The sequence below is a fragment of the Vicia villosa genome, linkage group LG7, assembly GCF_029867415.1.
Source record: "Vicia villosa cultivar HV-30 ecotype Madison, WI linkage group LG7, Vvil1.0, whole genome shotgun sequence".
Lineage (NCBI taxonomy): Eukaryota > Viridiplantae > Streptophyta > Magnoliopsida > Fabales > Fabaceae > Vicia > Vicia villosa.
Genome location: NC_081186.1, coordinates 64,883,179 through 64,904,538, shown reverse-complemented (window position 1 = coordinate 64,904,538; position 21,360 = coordinate 64,883,179). Strand labels below are relative to the sequence as shown.

Below are 21,360 nucleotides of genomic sequence, written 5' to 3'. Positions count from 1 at the left end.
TCAAAGCATGCTGAAAAGACTTGTGTTGGTTTGTGGGGTCAGTCGATCATCCCGAAAGCAGTCTGGGGCGTTACAAAAAGTTTAAGATGTGTGCCATGTTATTTTGCACAATCAACGACTTTTCTGCATATGGTAATTTGGCTGGATACAATTAAAGGACATAAAGTGTGTTCTATGTTTGAATCTAATACGTGTTTCCACCAACTTCAGTTTGGAAAAAAGATTGTTTACCTTGGACATAAAAAATTAATGTTGTCTTTAGAAAGAATAAAAAAGTGCATGTTGAAAAAAATATTTAGAAAAAGAGGTTGATGTTCTTTGATCTTTTATATTGGTCTATCCTCGATGTTGGACATTGTCTTGATGTGATGCATGTAGAGAAAAATGTATGATAGTTGATTTGAACACTTCTAAACATTTTAGAAAAGACTAAAAATAATAAGAGTTCCTGTCTAAATATGACGGTGAAGGGTATACGACAATAGTTTACTCCAGAAAAACTAATAAAAAGAACTTATTTATCCCTGACAATATCACACACTAGTTGGTAGTTGTGCCATTAAATTAATTTAGCTGATAATTGAACATGCTCAAATCCGCAACATTTAACTTGTTTATCTCTAAACCATGAACTCTAGCCACTAAATTTTCACCCTAATTATCACTATCACATATTCATAAAGAGACTAAAATATTTAAAAAAAATGTAAAATAAAAGACTAAAAAACTAAATATTAAAATAGAAAATTAAAAAAGTTAAAACCATCAAAATAAAAAATTAAAAGTGTATTCAATGGAGATTTCATTCTTGATTCTTAACGCGGTGTTCTAGGAGTGTCTAGTCCATTCCATTACGCTTTAGACAGCACTAATGACAAAATTATTATTTTAATTTATTAACAAAAAATATTAGTGAGATACACGGAAGCCTCGCATAGCACACGAAATGGACCAAGAGAATCTAATGCCTAAGGTAGTCCGTCATCCGTCCACTAATTACCCAATTCATTTCAATTTGAAAACTCAACCAAATGCATTGACCCCAAAAAATAAAACCCAAAAAGGAAAAAATAAAATAACATAAATTCCCCAATGCTTTAAATTGGATTCAATTCATTGCCACCACAAACCTCATTCATTCTATTCGCAATAATTCTTGGTTTTCTCTCCAACCATTTCTCCAACCACCGTCCAGAAGCAACAGAGATGGAAAACCAAAACAAGAACACGGCGGCGAGAAAACCAAGAATTATGTGCCTTCATGGCTTTCGAACAAGTGGAGAGATAATGAAAAAACAGATTCATAAGTGGCCACAAAATGTTCTTGACAAACTCGATCTTGTTTTTGTCGATGCTCCTTTTCCCTGCACAGGAAAATCCGATGTTGAAGGAATTTTTGATCCTCCTTATTACGAGTGGTTCCAATTCAACAAGGTATTTTGTTTTTATTATATATATATGTAATTTAATTATATTTCATCTATTGTTGCTGATAATTAACATGTTTTTTTTGTTATTGTATAATAACAACAGGAATTTACAGAGTACACCAACTTTGATGAGTGTTTGCAGTTTATTGAGGATTATATGATCAAACATGGACCGTTTGATGGTCTACTTGGATTCTCACAGGTTAGTTTGTTACAATTTGAATTATTATTGTTGTGTGTGTTTGATTTCTGATAATTGACCCGATTTTACGACAGCGAAACGGCCGCCACAAGATCATCTGTTTCGTTAATTCACACTGCAATGACAGAAATCACAAAAACTTTTAGAGCAGTCCATTTTTTAAAATCTTGATTATTGAAATATGGCTTAAGAATCTGAATCTGTGTTTGATTTTTTACAAATTAGGGGGCGATATTATCAGGTGCACTGCCGGGTCTTCAGGAGAAGGTATGTGTTAGAAAACTAGAAACTTTTGTTGACTTTGAATTCCTTTTTCCACGTTCCACTATTCATGCATTTTATATTTTATTTTATGATTCTTATAATTCTTATAAAAGCATGGATTTTTTTTATAGGGTGTGGCATTGAGGAAAGTTCCGAAAGTGAAATTTCTTATGATAATAGGAGGGGCTAAGTTTTTGGAACCTTCAGTGGTAGAGAAAGCATATTCTTCAAAAATTAGTTGCCCCTCTCTCCATTTTATAGGTACATTTTACTTCACCTTTCAGTTTAAAATGGACTGCACTGTTACATTGTTGTCTAATAAAAAAGTCAAATTAAATTCTGTCATTTAAATAATTTTAAAATGTAATTTGGAGAATACGCGTTTATTGAATAACAATGTAAAATAATATATTTTTGGTTTTTTTTTCATGATTTTAAATTCTTTAAAACATTTTTTTATAAAGTTTAATCACTACAAATAATTTAATCTAATAAAGTCTTTTTTTTTTTACAAATCTATTTTAGTCTTTGAATTGCTGAAAAATTGATATTTTAGTTTTTGAAATTACTAATTGAGACTATGAACATGTTTGTTTATTGAATTATAATATATTCTAAAATTTCAATGTACCACTTTAGAAAAAACTTATTATATTTATTATGAACTTAATTTTTATATAAACTTTGGTTTTAGATTTTTTTTTTCTATTGACATAATGAGTATGTATTTATTTAAAAAAACGTTTTTTATTATTTTTAATAGTGTTTTCTGTAAGTTTATTAAAATATCTCTTATTTTGATAGTTTTTTGAAACCTATTTTTATTTAAAAAAATAAAGAACTTTATTGTAGGAATTTCATGCATAATTAAAAAAAATTAATATCAAAACAAGCGAAAGTTTTTGCCATTTGATTTTTTGAAAAATCTCTAATATTTTATAACAAAATTATTTTTTAAAAATTCAAAGTAAACGTCCATAGTGGATTCAATTCCACACTCCATTCATCTAGGACTAACTACTCGATTATATTATGAGGATATTTTATTTTACTCCGAATTGATTTATCTATTTTATGTGAGTCAATAAACTTTTTTTTTGGGGTTAGGAAATATGGTTTTCTTAAACATATTTTATTATAGTAGGATGGGGTGTGGCTAGGAAAATATGGATTTTGTAAGAATGGTTGATGGAAATTGTGTTTGTTATATTTGGGCTGTTTTCTAGCCCATTAATTTCTGTAATGTTAAGAGGTCATATTAATATGAGTTGATAGTGGAATATACTATTTGATTAGAACAAAATTATTACGAGTAATAATTTTATATATTTTAAATTATTTTTACTTTAATGCAGGAGAGAATGATTTTTTAAAACAGTATGGGAAAGACCTCATAGAATCATGTGTTGAACCTGTGGTAATTCATCACCCAAAAGGACACACAGTACCAAGATTAGGTAAGATACTAAACTACTTTATGTATCTTGGTTATTATTTTCTTGTAATTTTTAATAAATATGTTTATTATACATTTATAGTTTAACAATCTCTCCCAAAAATAGTGGTGTAATTAATAATTATCTTTATTTTTCAGATGATAAAAGCTTGAATATTATGACAGACTTTATCGAAAGAATTCAAAAGGATATATCTCATTAAAGAATGGACTGAGTTTGAAGGACGAGCTAATAATTCAAATCAATTTTTAAAATGATTTTTCATTTTAGCGTAAGGTATTAGTTTTGATATAGACTTGTATTTGTATTTCTCATATGATTATGCCCATACTTTATTTTTTTTCATTATTCTTTATTAGACAGTTTTTCTTTAAGCAAATAGGGGCACATAAAGGAAGTCCTCTGCAACATTTTCACCTTAAGTAGAATAAAATTAAAATAAAAAGAGATATAAAATACTTTCTCCGTTTTACAATGAGTGTCGTTTTAGTAATAAAATTTGTTTTAAAATAAATGTTTTTTTTCATTTTTCAATGTAATATTGATTGCTATTTTTCCAATTTTATCCTACAATTACTAATTTATACACTACTAACATTACATTTATAAGATTATTTTAGTAAAAATATAATATTTTATAAAAAAATTATTATATTTTTTAATGTGTGCAAAAATCTTAAAGGACACTTATTTTTTAACGGAGATAAACATAAATTTGACCTAATCAAATCACATCAAATATTTACAAACTAAACACTTTAACTAAACACTTTCCAACCAAAGTGTGAATATGCATGAAACAGTATAACAAAACAAATGTTGTGGGAGCCTTCAAAATTTGAAATTATGGCTAATACATCAACTCTAACATAAATTGATTCACGTACAAAAACTTGGATGAAAAATTGAAATCTCATAGTAAATTGCAAACAGTTTTTCAAATCAAATAAACTTAAACCACCATGAATTATAGTCAGACGAAAAGTACACAACATGACAATGACGAGGTTGTGATATACAACAAAATCATTGGTGTGACTGCGACAACCAATACGCCTTGAAAACTATAACTATCAACATATTTAAAAAGAATAAGAAATTAGAGACAGGCCTAGCTCTACGAGCAGACAAATTAAGCCTTTGCCTAGGACCTCTTACTTAATTTTTCTCTTAAGTTTATTATTCAACACTAGCATTTGTTTGTAAAAAAAAATCAACAATGTTTCATTATTGTTATTGTTAATGTCACTATTTTGTTCCTTTTCAATAAAGTGACCATTAGTACCTTTAAATATAGATGGACCGTTAAGCTATTCATGAAATGAAACCATTATCTTAATTTGATGACTCTATAATTTTTATTTTATGCACAAGTATTGCATCTGGTGTACAAGAAGAACCACTGAGACACACAATATCACAATCAATTGGATTTGATAGTTGGCACGACGCATTATAAATCGTTATATGTGCTCTCTTCATTTTGGTTTGTAATCCAATAAGTTGAAAGGTGATCGGTTGTTTCAAGCGGAGCAGTTTTTTAATTTTTATAATATGCCTCCGGAAAATCGTTTATCCTTAATATCCTTTTACATGAAAGGTGATGCCTTAAGTTGGTTTAAATGGATGCATAATAGTCATTTATTATCTGATTGGGCCTCTTTTACAAGAGCCTTAGAATTGCATTTCGGCCCCTCCACATATGAAAATCATCAGGCAGAATTGTTTAAGTTAAAGCAAGAAGGAACAGTAGTTGAGTATCAAACGAAATTTGAACAGTTGGGAAATCAAGTGGTGGGTCTCCCTCAAGATGCTTTACTCAATTGCTTTATTTCTGGCCTTAATGTTGATATTCGAAATGAAATGGCCATTCAACGACCCACACATATCTCCCAAGCTATTGGATTAGCCAAATTGATTGAAGCAAAGCTTAAAGATTCTAAGCCTAAATTCTCCAAAACCTATGTTAGCCCATACCCCAAAACCAATCCTACTTCATCTAATACCCCATACCAAAAAGGCCTTCCTAATAATCCAGCCCATACAACCTTCAGACCCAAAAGTCCTAATTCCCAACAACCTTCACACCTGCCCATAAAAAAATTATCTCAAGCCCAAATTCAGGAACGCAGAGCCCAAGGGTTGTGTTTTAATTGTGATGAAAAGTTTATTCCCGGACATAAGTGTGCTACAGGCAGATTCTTGATTCTCTTATGTGATGACGAGGTTTTGGAACATGCTCAATTGGTCGATGAACAGCAGGAATCTATAGAAGAGACAGAACCAAGAGACACTTATTTTCAGCTATCCACCCAAGCACTAACAGGTCAATTTTCTCCTCAAACTCTCAAATTTCGAGGAAATATTGGCGGATTACCGGTTATGGTTTTAGTGGATACAGGAAGCACCCACAATATACTACAACCTCGCATCGCTCAGCACCTTAATCTCTTAACCACCCCCATTCCTCAATTTTCGGTTATGGTTGGCAATGACTCTCACCTCCAATGTCAAGGAATTTGCAACAATGTCAAATTGGTTTTACAAGAACATCTATTCCAATTACCTTTCTACCTCCTACCTATTGAGGGAGCTGATGTAGTCCTAGGCATGGCTTGGCTAAGGACACTTGGCACTATCCAGGCTGATTTTTCTATCCCCTCAATCACCTTCAACCACAACAACTCACCTATGACCTTACAGGGGGATTCCGCCACACTTCCCAAACACACCACTTTTCATCAATTCAAACAACTTGTCCACCAAGATTCCATTGCATCACTACATCTCATGATTTTTCAACCCAGCCCACCTATTATACCTCACACACAACCTCACCCATTCGAAACCCTACCCAAAGACACGCCCCCCAGCTTACCAAACTACTTCACAAATTCTCCAAAATATTTCAACCTCATATTGGCCTCCCTCCACCCAGACCCCATGATCATTATATAAACTTACTTCCCAACACTGCTCCAGTTAACGTTAAGCCCTATAGGTACCCTCATTCCCAAAAAACAGCTATGACTACTATCATTGATGACATGCTTAAAGAAGGCCTAATTACTCCTAGTCACAACCCTTTTTCTTCCCCGGTTTTATTAGTCAAAAAAAAGGACACCACTTGGCGTTTTTGTGTTGACTATAGAGCCCTTAATGCTGTCATCGTTAAAGACAAATTCCCAATACCCACCATAGACGAATTACTCGATGAACTTGGTTCAGCAAAAGTTTTCACCAAATTAGATCTACGCTCAGGTTATCACCAGATCCGAATGACATCAGAGGTTACACATAAAACGGCTTTTCGTACTTTCGATGGACACTATGAATTCCTTGTTATGCCTTTTGGCTTGACTAACGCACCCTCTACTTTTCAATCAGCCATGAATGATCTTTTGCGACCCTACTTGCGAAAATTTGTTTTAGTTTTTTTTGATGACATCCTAATTTACAGCACTAATTTTAATGATCACATTGCTCACTTGCAGATTATTTTTCAGCTACTTATGACCAATTTTTATGTTGTCAAGTTTTCAAAGTGTGTGTTTGCAGTTTCTAAAGTTCATTACCTAGGTCATGTCATTTCAAGCGGCACAGTGGCACCAGATACAGAAAAAATCAAAGCTATTCTAGATTGGCCTCAGCCACAAACTCTCACGGCACTCAGAGGATTTTTAGGCCTTACCGGATTTTATCGTCGCTTTGTCAATAAATACGCCACTCTCGCCGCTCCGCTCACCGATTTGTTGCGTTCCACTAAATTTGTTTGGAGTACAGAGGCGGCCGCAGCCTTTACAGAACTACAAAGAAGAATGACCGACATGCCGGTTTTATCTTTACCTAATTTTACAAAGAAATTCATAGTGGAAACAGATGCTTCGGGTGTGGCCATTGGTGCTGTTTTGTCCCAGGAGGGTCATCCGATTGCCTTCTTCAGCAAAAAGTTATGTCCTAGAATGCAGGTAGCCTCTGTTTACGTTAGAGAAATGTTCGCTGTCACAGAAGCCATAAAAAAGTGGTGTCAGTATTTAATCGGTCAAGAGTTTCATATATACACAGATCAAAAGAGTTTACGTAATCTGTTGCTCCAGAAAATACAAACCCCTGAGCAACAGAAATGGGCCTCAAAACTTCAAGGATTTAACTTCGAGATTTTTTACAAACCTGGGAAATCGAATCTGGTAGCCGATGCTCTGAGCCGAAAATACTCAATAGATGAACCCATGCTGCTCGCCATCTCCTCACCGATTCCAGACATCCTTTCCAGTTTGCGTGCATTTTATACCAAAGAAGCAACAGGAAAGGAAATGGTCAAGAAACTTATCACAAGTGACACCAACCAAACAGAATACAAGTTTTCGAAAGGGTTGATTTTTTTCAAAGGAAAATTTTTATACCTGATACAGACCAGATCCGCTCTACTCTACTCAAGGAATTCCGCGCAACACCAACTGCTGGACATTCTGGTCTCAAAGCAACACTAGCACGGATCTCTGCATCTTTTGGTTGGCCTGGTATCTACAAGGAAACAAAGTCTATGATTCAGCAGTGCAACGAATGTCAACACAACAAATACTTGACAGAAAAGAAGAAGGGACTATTACAACTGTTACCTGTACCGAAACAGGTGTGGGAGGATATCTCAATGGACTTCATCACACGTTTACCTAATTCATCGGACACACAACAATATGGGTCATCTGTGACCGTCTCACAAAATCTGCACACTTTATTGCCATGCCTTCTCATTTTACAACACAGGATCTAGCTAAGCGCTTTACAGTGGAGATTGCACGCCTTCATGGTCAACCGAAGTCCATAGTGTCAGATCGGGATCCATTATTCCTTAGTACTTTCTGGAAAACATTTTTTAAAGAGCAAGGAACAACATTAAAATACAGTACCGCTTACCATCCTGAGACAGATGGTCAAACAGAAGTCATTAATAGATCGATCGGTACTTACCTTCGTTGCTTCGTCAGTTCTCAGCCACGAAAATGGTACACCTTTCTCCACCTTGCTGAATATTGGTACAACACTTCATACCACTCTGCCATTCAAATGACGCCATTTAGAGCACTCTACGGTCGAGATCCTCCTTCCTTGATGGACCATATCACCGAATCCACTTCAGATCCAGCACTGAGAGACATTCTCCTACAGAGACAAGAGATATTCAAAACGTTAAACGAAAATTTGCAGAAAAGTCGGATTCAGATGGAAAAACAAGCGAACTCTAAAAGAAGAGAGTTTACCTTTCAGATCGGCGACCGCGTTCTTCTAAAGCTCCAACCGTATCGTCAACAAACTGTCCAGAAACGCCAATCGCCAAAGCTTACATCTCGTTTCTTCGGTCCTTTCACAATCATTGTCTTCTCGCATACATCCGGTGTTCCATGTCTCCCTTTTATGACCGTACTATGGTTCCAATCCGATTCAAGATTTCAAACCACTGCCTCCTCACCACCATCTTCCGATTCACACCGATCCGGACAACGTACACAACCCGGATCAGAACACTGTACTCAACATAAAGACGAGGGGTTAGCATCAGAACACTCAACACACTTAAAGGAAGACCATCAACTCACAGAAGAACTTACCAGCACAGAGAAGCAATCGGAAGAAAAAGATCCCTTTGTGATGATGGATAAAGAGAGAATAGATGTGAAGGAAACTGAGTTGGAGTGTTTAGAAAGAGAAGTGGAGAACAAAAAAAGAGAGAACTTTGGTAAAGAGAAAGAAGGAAGTCCGAAAGATTCTGAGAGAGAGAAGTACTTTAAGAGGCCTATGTGTTCCAAGTCTCAAGTTAACGTTCCTCTTCACGTTAACCAAGTACCAAGGGGGCCCACCACATGTGACTTATCCCATCCGCACAAGGCTCAAGACGGAACTTCACGTGATTACTCTGTCTTCAACGTTCCTTTTACAGCTCATACACAGCTGTTTTCCAATTCATCCGCGGCGCTCTCTCAGCATGACAAGTGTCCCTCCTCTTTCTCTCCAAACCCTAATGCTTGCATAAATGCACCCGGCCCAAATCTGCAGATTCCACATCAAGGCCCAACCGATTTTGCTTCTCCTAATCCGAACCTTGAGGACAAGGTTCTTATTGGGCCTATGAGTATTGATAAGAAGTTGGACAGGCCCAAGAGAGAAAAGAAAGTTTCAGTTTTACTTAAAGATTTTTATTATTAAGTAGGTGCTGTTAGTAGTTTTATTGTTCACTCTTTATGTTTTTGGGCCTATTACCTTTCAGCCCATTTAGTAGAGAAAAACCCTAACTATTTATATTGTAGTTTGCTGAATGTTGAAGCTATGAAGAAAGTATGAAGTTTGTTTAATGTCAATTTCTTTTTATGCCATTTAGATCTAAATTTAACCTAGCTATATCTAACAACAACACAATTCGACTATAATATGTAGGTCTTCGACCCATTCTCTGTCGAAACAAGAAGCTATTCTTCGACCCACTAGATTTCAATCCAATTCTCACAACTCTCCACCTTGGAACAAACTCTAACATCAAAGAACAAACTAACTTTCTTCATGCAGCTGTATCAACTGCATACGGTGGAAAAACATGCAACTGGAGAATGTCTTGGTGATCATATCAGCAGCACTGTGATCTGTCGAAATCTTTAACACTTGGACTTCTCCATGCTCGATTACTCCTATGATGAAATACAACCTCACATCGATGTGCTTGGTTCGCTCATGATATGTTGAGTTCTTTGACAGGTGTATAGCACTTTGACTATCACATTTAACAATGATACCTAGACCTTGAAGTTCCAGCTCATTCGCAAAATGTTCAAGCCACACTGCTCCTTTTACAACTTCGGTTAGGGCAATATATTCCGCTTTAGTGGTTGATAAAACAACAACCTTTTGAAGTGTTACTTTCCAACAAATTGTTGTGCCAAACATAGTGAAAACATATCCAGAAATAAATTTTATGGAATCAATACAACATGCATAATTCGAGTCGACATATCCTTCAATTGCTGCTTTACTATCTTCACCCAAGGATCCACCATAAATTAAGACTTTGTTCAGAGACCCATTTATGTACCTTAGAATCCACTTCAATGCTTGCTAGTGAGCCTTTCCAAGATTCACCTTGTACTTGCTTACAACACTTACTGCATATGATATATCGTGTCCTGTGTAGACCATAACATACATCAAAGAACCTACTATATTAGTATATGAAATGCTATTCATATTTTCTCTTTCGACATCAATAATGGGACACTGATCAATACTCAGCTTGAATTGAGGGTTTGTCGAAGTCACAACAGACTTTGAATTCAACATACCAAACTTGTCGAGAATCTTCCAGAGGTATGCCTCTTGAGATAAGCATAACTTCCACTACTTTCTATCTCTTCGGATGTTAATCCCAAGAATCCTGGATGCTACTCCCAGATCCTTCATATCAAACTCCTTATTGAGTTCAACCTTCACCCCCATTACATCTTCGAAAATGTTTCTTGCTATGAGAATATCATCCACATAAAGCAACAAAATAACAAATGAATTACCGGGTCGAAATCAAAAGTACACACAGTGGTCGAGCTGGCTTATGTGTGCCATGAACTTGTCGAATCTCCTATTCCACTATCGAGGAGATTTTTTTAGCCCATACAAAGATTTATTTAGCTTGCACACATAATCTTCCTCCTCCTTTTCGACATACCCTTCAGGTTATATCATCAGGATCGTTTCATCTAGATCACCATATAAGAACGCAGTCTTCACATCCATTTATTCCAGCTCAAGGTCGGACTATGCCACTATGGCAAGAAACATTCTAATGGACCTATGTTTCACATCAGGAGAAAACACATCATTGAATTCGAAATCTTATTTCTGAGTGAAACCCCTTGCGGCCAACCTTGCCTTGTATATTTTCGACGTCACTCCTTTGATTCATTCCTTAACTTTGAAAATCCATTTACAACTGACTAACCTTGCCCCAGCAGGTTTCTTGATCAGTTCCAAAGTGTGATTATCATAAATATATTTCATCTTATCATCCATGACCTTCAACCATTTAGTCTTATTTCGACTCCTCATAACTTTCTTATAGTCTCTAGGTTATTCTTCTAGAACCTCACTTGCAAAGACTAAGGCATAAGCTATAAGATCTACATATGAAAGTCTCTGAGGTGGCTTGATGACTCTTATCGACCTATCTCTTGACTAAAGGTAGTCATTGACAGTTTCTTTAATTTCCTTCGCATCTTCTGCTCCTTCTTTGACATCATCTGGGATATGCAATTCAACATCAACATGCTCCACCTCAACAGGAATCTCTACCTGCTATAACTCTTATTCAGATATTTCTACACATTGACCAACATCGTCAGTTTTCTTAAAATCCATTTCAGCTTCATTGAAAATTACACTTGGACTGTTGATACTCTTCTTGTGATTTGGCTTAAGGCACCATAGCCTATAAGCTTTGACTCCTTCAGGGTATACCGTGAACATGCATTTCAAAGCTCTAGGTTCGACCTTGTCTTTCCTAATGTGAGCATAGCTATTAGGCCAAATACTCTTAGATTGTCGAGATCTGGTGGATGTCCCAACCAAACTTCTTCAGGTGTCTTCATATCTAACACAGTCGAAGGTCATATGTTTATCAGATATGTTGTTGAAACAGCCTTAGCCCAAAACATTTTCTTTAACCCAACACTAGTCAACATGCACCTAACTCTCCAAAATAGTTTGATTAAACCTTTCGGCCAAACCATTTTGCTATGGAGTACCTGCAATAGTTCTATGTCTTACAATACCAGAGGCAGCACAAAAATTATTGAACGCCTCATTACAAAATTCAAAACCATTATAGGTTGTCAACCTCTTGACCTTTCTAATTGTTTGATTTTTGACTAGAGTCTTCCAATTTTTGAAATTCTCAAAAGTTTCATCCTCAGTCTTCTGGATGAATACCCATAATTTTCTGGAATAATCATCTACTATGGATAGAAAGTACCCCGCTCTTGAACGTGATGGACACCTTGCAGGCCTACAAAGATCAGCATGGATGTAATCAAGAGATTCATATGTTCTTTGTTTGCCTTTGTTGAACTTCATTCTGCAATAATTTCCAAGTACACATGGTTCACAAAATTTTAATTTTTCTACTTTGTCTCCATGAAGCAAATTGTGTTTTCCCAAATCAACCAGACCCCTTTCATTGACATTACCCAATCTGATGTGCCAAATTTCTGTTTTCGACAAAGGTTTCGTGGATGCAACATTTGTCGAACCACTTGCAACTTCACCCTCAATGGTATACAAGTCTTGTTTCTTCAAGCCTCTCAATAATTCCTTCGACCCCTTCATGACTCTTAGGATACTTTTAGCTCCTTAAAAAACATATCCTTTTTTGTTGAATTCACCAAGAGAAATAAAATTTCTCTTCAAATCATAAACATACCTGACTTCAGTCAACAACCTTATTGACTAATCATGAAGCTTGAATCTCACAGATCTAACACCTGCAATCTTGCAAGCTTTGTTATTTTCCAGAAATAAAGATCCACCATCTTGATCACATAATCCTCGAACAAGTCTTTGTTTGGAGTCATGTGCCAAGTGCAACCTAAATTTATAATCCACTCCTTACCCGTGTCACTGCTTGGAATCACAAGAACATTAGATGATTCAAAATCATCTTGAACAATGGATGCGTTGCCATCATCCTTACCTCCATGATCTTGCAGGCATTCAGGACACAACTTTGTTGTGGGACCCTCCTTCTTAGAATGATAGCATCAAATACCATATGCTTCTCCACTGTTAGACTTCTGCTGAGTTTAGCCTTTCTTCTTATCGAACTTACTATCCTTTCACAAGAATTTTCCCTTAATGGCCAAACCTTCACCAATAGTCGAATGTTTATGCTCCTTTAGTTCGTTCATGTCCTTAGAATACAGGGATGATTGAACTTCTTCAAAGGTCAGGGACTCCCTTCCATATAAGAGAGTTTCTTTGAAGTGAGCATGTGATCGAGACAAAGCACACAACAATAATAATGCTTGATCTTCATCATCGATCTTCACATCAATATTTTTAAGATCAAGAATCATCTTGTTTACCCAACTGCTCAGCCAACACTTTGTCTTCAATCATCTTGAATGAATACAAAGTTTGCTTCAGGTAGAGTCAATTACCAACGATTTGGTCATGTACAAACTATCAAGTTTCACCCATAACCTTGACGTCTTCGTCTCCTTTGATACCTTTCAAAGAATCTTATCACCAAGGCTCAACAAAATTACGCTGTGGGCTTTCTCTATTATGACCGTATTTTCTCTTTCTATTAATGCAACATCCATAGATTCCTCTCCCTTCAACGCTTTCAAAAAACCATGCTAAACCAGCAGGGCTTTCATCTTCAAGCGCCACAAACCAAATTGTTCACTCTGGTGAAATTTTCAATCTCATACTTTGTTGAAGACATCTTCTCCATGCTCACCGCACCAATTTGTTGTGAAAACGATGCCAAGAACATAGTATAATAGGGAACACAATAGGATGGTAAGAATAACAACAAGGATTGATTATAACTGCTATTCTTTACTTTCTCTTCAAATCAATGGTACAAGTTTTACAAGAATAATAAATAATCATCTCACCCTAAATTAGGATTTGCAGTATGTAATGATGAGAGACTAGTATGCTATTTATAATAAACGTAACTTACTAAACTAATGGACTTTTTCACAAATACCATTACAATCCAACTTAGGGTACAAGCTAACTTAAACAATTTGGCATAACAAACATACCCAATTCGAAATACTTACAACCCTAGCATTTCGACACCCACATACTAGAACACACTTCGACTACAATATGTAGGTCTTCGACACATCCTCTGTCAAAACAAGAAGCTACTCTTCGACCCAATAGAGTTAGATCCAATTCTCACAAGTATGTAGTATATTCGGTTATTCATGTTATCGGGTGGCAGGAGTAGGAACAAATTTAAAGTTTGTTTGGCAGATGTAGTTTGGCAGTGGAGTCGAAGTTGCTGTCAAGTTGCATATCTGTTGTGTCTTGGGTAGTGTTGCTTTGTGGGGGTTATTATTGTTGAAGTTTAATTGCACATTCAGTATTTACTGTTAGTTTGTTTTAGGCCGCGTGTGTTGGGTTTTAGGATTGGTCCAATATGGATTTAGTATATATAGCATTTTTGTTTTGTAATGATATATAGTAGAATCATTTATTGTAAATGTCTTTCAATCGAGTAAAAGTTATTTACAATTTATTTTTTCTCTTTCTTCCATCATCATCATCATCATCTTCATCACCAATTTGAATTGTGCTCCAACAATTGGTATCTAGAGCTCCGATTCATATCAACGGGAAGGGAAACACGAGCGTACATGAGGTGTGTGGTTTTTTAAATTTTGGATTCATTCAATTCATAGTGAATTGAAGATCAGAATCGTATAGGAATAACATTTCTTGATTTTGAAGGATCGGGAAACACGAGTGTTTGGTGAGATCTGAGTGATTTCTTTCACAATATTGATGATGAACGGTGGAAATGGTAGTTTGAATATGAAACTTCGGGTGTTTGATGGAAATAATTGGAATTCGTGGAGGATTCAAATGCGTGTGTTGTTTAACGCTCAAGATGTGCTTGATCTCGTCAACAACGGTTATACGGCGGTTGTTGCGGATGCATTGATACATAGTGTAGGACTAGACACATTTGTGAGAGATACACCACTTATTCATCCAAAACCTTAAGATTTTAGGTGGATAAGTGACGTGCCTCTCACATAAGTGTATAATCCTCGACTTTGTATCAATGTTGATAGTAAATTCTAGAGTTAAATACGTTTTTAGTCTCTATAAATATGCGACCCTGCATTTCTAGTCCCTCTAAAATTTTTCTTCAATGAATGGTCCTTCTAAAATTTTTATGCATGCAATTTAAGTCCCTGCTATTTTCTAAAATTTTAAAAACTGTTTAATTACCCTTTAACTTTTAAATTTTTAAATAATTTTTTTTATATATGTTTAGAATACTGTAAAATATTTATTTATCAAGTTTTAGAATTTTTTAAAACGAGAATAATTAAATATGAATTTTTCAAATTTTAAAAAATAATGATAAAAGTAACGAAAATCTCAACCTAGAAATTAAATTTTGAGTTTCTTTTTTTTCCGGGAACTTTTTAAAACATTATGAACATGTCTTCAAAATAATTATTCTAAAATACACATTGGTTTGACAGTAATGACTGAAACTAGGTGCATAATAATTTTATAAGGACCATTCATTAAAAAAAAAATTATAGGGACTAAAAATGCAGGGTCGCATATTTATAGGGACTAAAAACATATTTAACCCTAAATTCTATAACAAGTTACAATAGAGAAGATGATATATTGTAAATAGACGATAGAGTGACAATTGTAAAAAAAAAACCTACAAAATTACAAGAATTAAATGTTAAAGAGTATATCTAAGACTAAAACCTTGTAATATCTTATTTTATTAACCAGTGGAAATGGATCCCCTGCTGCTCTTTTGGTCCCGCCTCATGTGCTAATCCAATGAAAACATAAGCCCTCATGTGCTAATCCAATGAAAACATAAGCAAACAAATGGAAAACGTCACTATCTGTCTCTTTCACCCTAATTTTACAGTTGACAAATTTGTCACTTTCTTTAGTTTCTTCCTATATATATTAACTCGTCGTCCCTAATTCTCAAACTGTCTGCAAAGTATTATTTTAGTTTCTTCCTCTACAAACTCATTTCCAAGGAACTTCTTCACCACCATGAATTTGTTTCAACCCACAGTATGTCTTTTTGGAATAAGCAATAGTAGTGTTGATATTATTATTCATTACCTTTATCAATTTCATTACAATTTTTCTATTTTTTTGTAGGTTGTCATGAAGATTATGGTTCTACTTCTTCCATTCATGGCAATAGCTGAGGACAATTCACCCTCCCCTACTATTCCTATTATTATCCTACCTTCACCTCCAACACCACTACCACCAACTTTCATTTCAGCTCCACCACCACCACCGCCTTTCACTTCATTTACACCTTCCCCATCACCTCATGCTTCTCTGTTTCATTCTCGGCATTTTGCAAAATTTATGATTTTTGGAGCTTTTGAAGTTTCTTTAGGGTTTCTCAGTGTTACAGGTGTGCTTTGGGTTTTGTACAAACTTACTACATGGTGGTATAGCTCTACATAATCCTCACATCTTATATATAAGTCTTATATTCAGTATCGTGTGGTCGGATCGAAATCAATTTCCGGGTCTTATGTTTCACTTTTTGATTTTCTGTTTGGGGTGTCATGGGTTCATGCACCATTTGCTTGGGATTAGTATTTTAAACTCATTAGTGTGGTCTGTTATTAATTTTATGAACCTTGATTTATGCATTTCAGTTTCTCTCCAAGTGGCTTAGGCCCATTTAGTTGCTAGTATTTATAGTGTAATTGGGAAACAGATTATGATATGAAAAATCTGAGTTTATTTTATTTTCTTTCCATGTCTAATGGTGAGACCCTAATTGGGCAGTACGTAGCCGCTGAATCTATTTTCTTTCAATGTCTAATGGTGAGACCCTAATTGGGCAGTACGTAGCCGCTGAATCTAGCTTACATCAAGAGGAGTTTGGCGGGTGTGGTTCTCTACTATTTTGAGATTGTAAGATGTAGAAGGATAGTTTTTACTGCTGGTGTAGTTTTTCTCAGCATATCCTATGCTATTGTTGCTATTGATATGTCTTATCAGCATAACCAATGTTCTATTATTTCTGATACCAACTGCGGAATGATTTTTGTGTGGGTGAACTATAGAAGTGGCAGAGATGTGATCATATTGCAGGAAGCTTGTTTTTGATGTGGAAAAGTCACGTATCGTTCTGGTAGTAACAGTTAGTGATCTATGTTTTCAGTATTGTTACTGTATAAGGGGCTTGGATAGGAGTTGTATCATGCATCCAAAGTAGTAGAGATGGGGTTGATCTTGTTCTGTAAAATGCTTTGAAGCTGTTATAGGATGACTTGTAATTGTAAGTTCTTATGGCATTACTTATGCCTTTATTTAATTAAAGATTTCAGTTTTGGCCTTTCAAAAAAAAAAGAGGAGTTTGGCGGTGTATGGAAAAAAGAAGTGCTAGTATGGAATTGGATCCTCTCCAATTTTTTCTCTCATGATTTCTCTCCTGTGCAATTTTAAATGGTTGGATTAATCCAACACTTAAAACACATTAAGAAAAAAAGACATCATTTAAAGAAGAGAGAGAAAAAGTATTAGTTTTATTTTTGTTCCTATGCTATATAATTTAAAACAAAATACCATAAAAAAATCAAACATTTCTTATATAATTTGTTTCACGTAAGTTATTCTTTTTTATTTTAATATTGTTTTTATTAAATTAATACTTTTATATATTTTTTATTTGTTTATAATTAAAATAATTCCATACTATTTAATTAACTAGTAAATTTTTATAATTTAAAAGTTGAGAATAATCAGAATAATAATTAATGTATCATAAACTTCATAAGACAAATGTATATAATTAAAAAAATAGTTAAATTTTAAATTTTATAATATTATCAACATAAACAATAATTATAATTTACTATAAATCAATTATAATTTACCATACATCTTTGTTTAATTTTTTTTAATTATATCGCTAAAGATGGACTTAAAACGTACAATTTGTATATATGTGAAAAAAAAAACTATTTTTCACTAATTTAATTAATTAAATCTATGTTTTTGTGGATATAATTATAATGTATAGAATACAGTTTGGTGGATAAATAATAAAATTAATATTTCTTTTCACATTGTCAACATGAAAATTAAAAAATAAAACTTATTATATATCACATTTTAAATTTTTAACGTTCTTTTATTTGAAAGAGTCATTAATTAAAAAAAAAACTACTGAACCAAAGAATTCATCCATTGAAAAATATTGTTTGTTATAATAAATTAGATAATTTACTATTATATATTTTATAAATAAAAATAAGAATAGTTATAGTATATTTATTGTTAAAACATTTGATTAATAAAAAAAAGAGAAAAGGGGTGATGCACTGACAGTGTAAAGATTTTTTACACCGTCAGTGCACTACCTTTTAACTCTAAAAGAAAATAAAAATTGATAATCGTTATTTTGTTTTAAGTTATATAGGATATTAACAAAATAAAAGAAAATTAAAAGTAATAATTTTCTCCCTCTTCTTTAAATGGTGTCTTTTTCTTTTATGTGTTTTAACTGTTGGATTAATCTAACCATTTAAAATTGCACATGAGAGAAGGCATGAGAGAAAAAATTGGAGAGGATCCAATTCCGTGCTAGTATCTATACGTAATTTGGAATGAGTTAATATCAGCAGTAGTTAATTATTGATATATCATTTCAATTTTCAACAGTAATTATTGATATCAGCAGTAATTAATTAAAACTACCATGTTAACTCAAATGTATTAATTACTACGAGCAATCACAAGGCAAACACATTTCTCTTGAGGAGATGAATTTTCAAATTACGCTACGTTGTGAGTGGCTTTTTCATTACAGTGTTAAAAATAATTGTAATTAGTTAATGCGGCGTTGTAATCAAGAACTGGTATATTATGATTTTGACTGTTCTTCTATTATAAAATCAAAAATCACTGCCTCAAAATCAAATAATTTGCTTTATGATATAAAATGACATGTTACTAATAGTAGGTTTATTTTATTCTCTCTTTATAGTAATTAATAACTTCACGTGTCACTGAAACTACTTTATGTTGTACATACAACCAGTGTTTTAAAAACCGGACCGGACCGGCCGGTCGAACCGGGAACCGGCTTGGTAACCGGTCTGGTTCAATAGTCAGATCGGGTATGTCATTAAACCGGTGAAAACCGGAAAAACTGGGAAAACCGGAAAACCAGTGGTTTAATTGCATTTTTAATTTTTTTTAAACTTTTTTTTTAACTTTTCTTTTAAACTTTTTTTTTAATATATTTAATTGTGTATTACTTAAATAACATTCTCACATAGTTTTTTTCGTTAGTGACAAATTAAAAACTTTATTGTCTATTAGTTATCTTTGCTAATAAATTTTGTTAAATAGCATAAACATATTGAATTTTATTTGATTTTCTTTTTGGTAGGATCCTATTTTGAATTAAATTTGGTACACATTGGAGTTATTTTGTTATAAACTAATCAATTAAATTATGTCGTAATTAGACTTTGTTTGCAATTAGACTTTGTAATTTTTTATTATTTTGTTATGTGTGATACCTTTGTTTAAAATTTGAATTTAAATTATAAAATTGTGAATTTATGATATGATATTTTTAAAAAATGTAAAAGCTAGTTATATTTTTTTAGAGACTGAATCATCCGGTTCGACCGGTTTTATACCTATATAATGACAGGTCTATTCAACCGAGTTATCCGGTTTAATCCGGTTTGGTCGTGCGGTTCGACCAGTGACCCAGTGGTTCGACCGATAAACCAGTGACCCAGTATCCTCACCGGTTCGATGACCGGTCCGGTTTTTAAAACACTGCATACAACTTTCTTAATTTAGTCATTCAACAAAGCTTTTATATATGTATTTGCACAAAAACCGCTCAAAAATAATTCATAGCATAGAAGAGGGATTTCTCTGGTTCTCAGAGGCCGACGCGGGGAAGTGAAGATCAATCGGAGATGGATGAATTTCGTGGTTTTATTAATGCTATGGAGCTGGTGGATCCGCCCTTAATTGGGAAGAAATTCACTTGGTTTAGTCTGGATGGTCGTTCTATGAGCCGCATTGATAGGTTTCTCTTGTCAGAAGGGTTGGTGGATGCTTGGAACATTTCTGGATCAGGTGGTGGGGGATAGAGATCTTTCTGATCACTGCCCAATTTGGTTGAAGAGTTCAAAGAGAGATTGGGGGCCAAAACCTTTTAAATTCTTTCATGGTTGGACTAATCATAGAGAGTTTGTGCATTTTGTTGAAATGTGTTGGACCAACATGCAATTTAAAGGTTCGGCTTCTTTTGTGATTACGCAAAAACTGAAATCGCTCCGGAATCACTTAAGGAAATGGAATAAGGAAGTGTTTGGTCATTTGGATTTGGAGGTGGATGAAGCGGTAAGGGATCTCAATGCTCTTGATTTTGAAGTAGCAAATTCCAAAGGAGTGATTAGTAATGACATAGTGTTAAAGAGATCAGTGGCTAATAATAAGGTTTGGAATTCCATGTTGTAGAAGGAAAGTTTTCTGCGCCAAAAGGCAAGATGCAGATGGTTGAAGGAGGGTGACTCTAACTCAAAAATTTTTCATAGTCACATGAAACATCGTTATAGAAGAAATTGCATTGCCGGCATCAATTTGCAAAACACATGGGTAGATGATGTGGAGGTAGTAAAAGAAGGTATTGCGAATCACTTTAAAAGTCGTTTTGAGGAGTTTGATTTTCATAGACCGAGGTTATCGGGGGCTGTTTTCAAGTGCTTATCGGAGGAGGATAAAGTGTTGTTAGAAATGCCTTTTTCGGAGGATGATATTAGAGAAGCGGTGTGGAGTGGTGATGGCGACAAAAGTCCGGGACCGGATGATTTCAATATGGATTTTTTCAAGACGTGTTGGCATGTGGTGAAAAGTGATGTGATTAAGTTTGTGGAAGAATTTCATAGGGTCGGTTCCACCTCGAAATCTATTACAGCTTCTTTCTTGGCGTTGATCCCCAAAGTGGAGAATCCGATCTCTCTTGATGAATATAGGCCAATTTGTCTTATTGGTAGTCTCTACAGAATTTTGTCAAAAGTCTTATCTCTTAGGATTCGTAAGGTGATTGACAAACTTATTTCCCCTTGTCAATCTGCTTTCGTGTCAGGTCGTAATATTCAGGATGGGGTGCTTGTTTTAAATGAGATATTGGATTTTTCTAAAAGGAAGAAAAGAAATTGTATGTTACTAAAGG

The 21,360-nt window shown here is 34.4% G+C and overlaps 1 protein-coding gene across 1 annotated transcript; it reads left to right on the top strand.

Annotated features, from left to right (window-relative positions):
• Positions 1 to 1,014: 1,014 nt before the first annotated feature.
• On the top strand, positions 1,015 to 3,698 carry LOC131620653 (uncharacterized). The gene is made up of 6 exons (XM_058891786.1): positions 1,015 to 1,434; positions 1,534 to 1,632; positions 1,858 to 1,899; positions 2,028 to 2,157; positions 3,252 to 3,353; positions 3,491 to 3,698. The coding sequence occupies exons 1-6, from the start codon at positions 1,207 to 1,209 to the stop codon at positions 3,553 to 3,555; spliced, it is 666 nt and encodes a 221-aa protein (XP_058747769.1). The 5' UTR covers positions 1,015 to 1,206; the 3' UTR covers positions 3,556 to 3,698.
• The last annotated feature ends 17,662 nt before the right edge of the window (positions 3,699 to 21,360 follow it).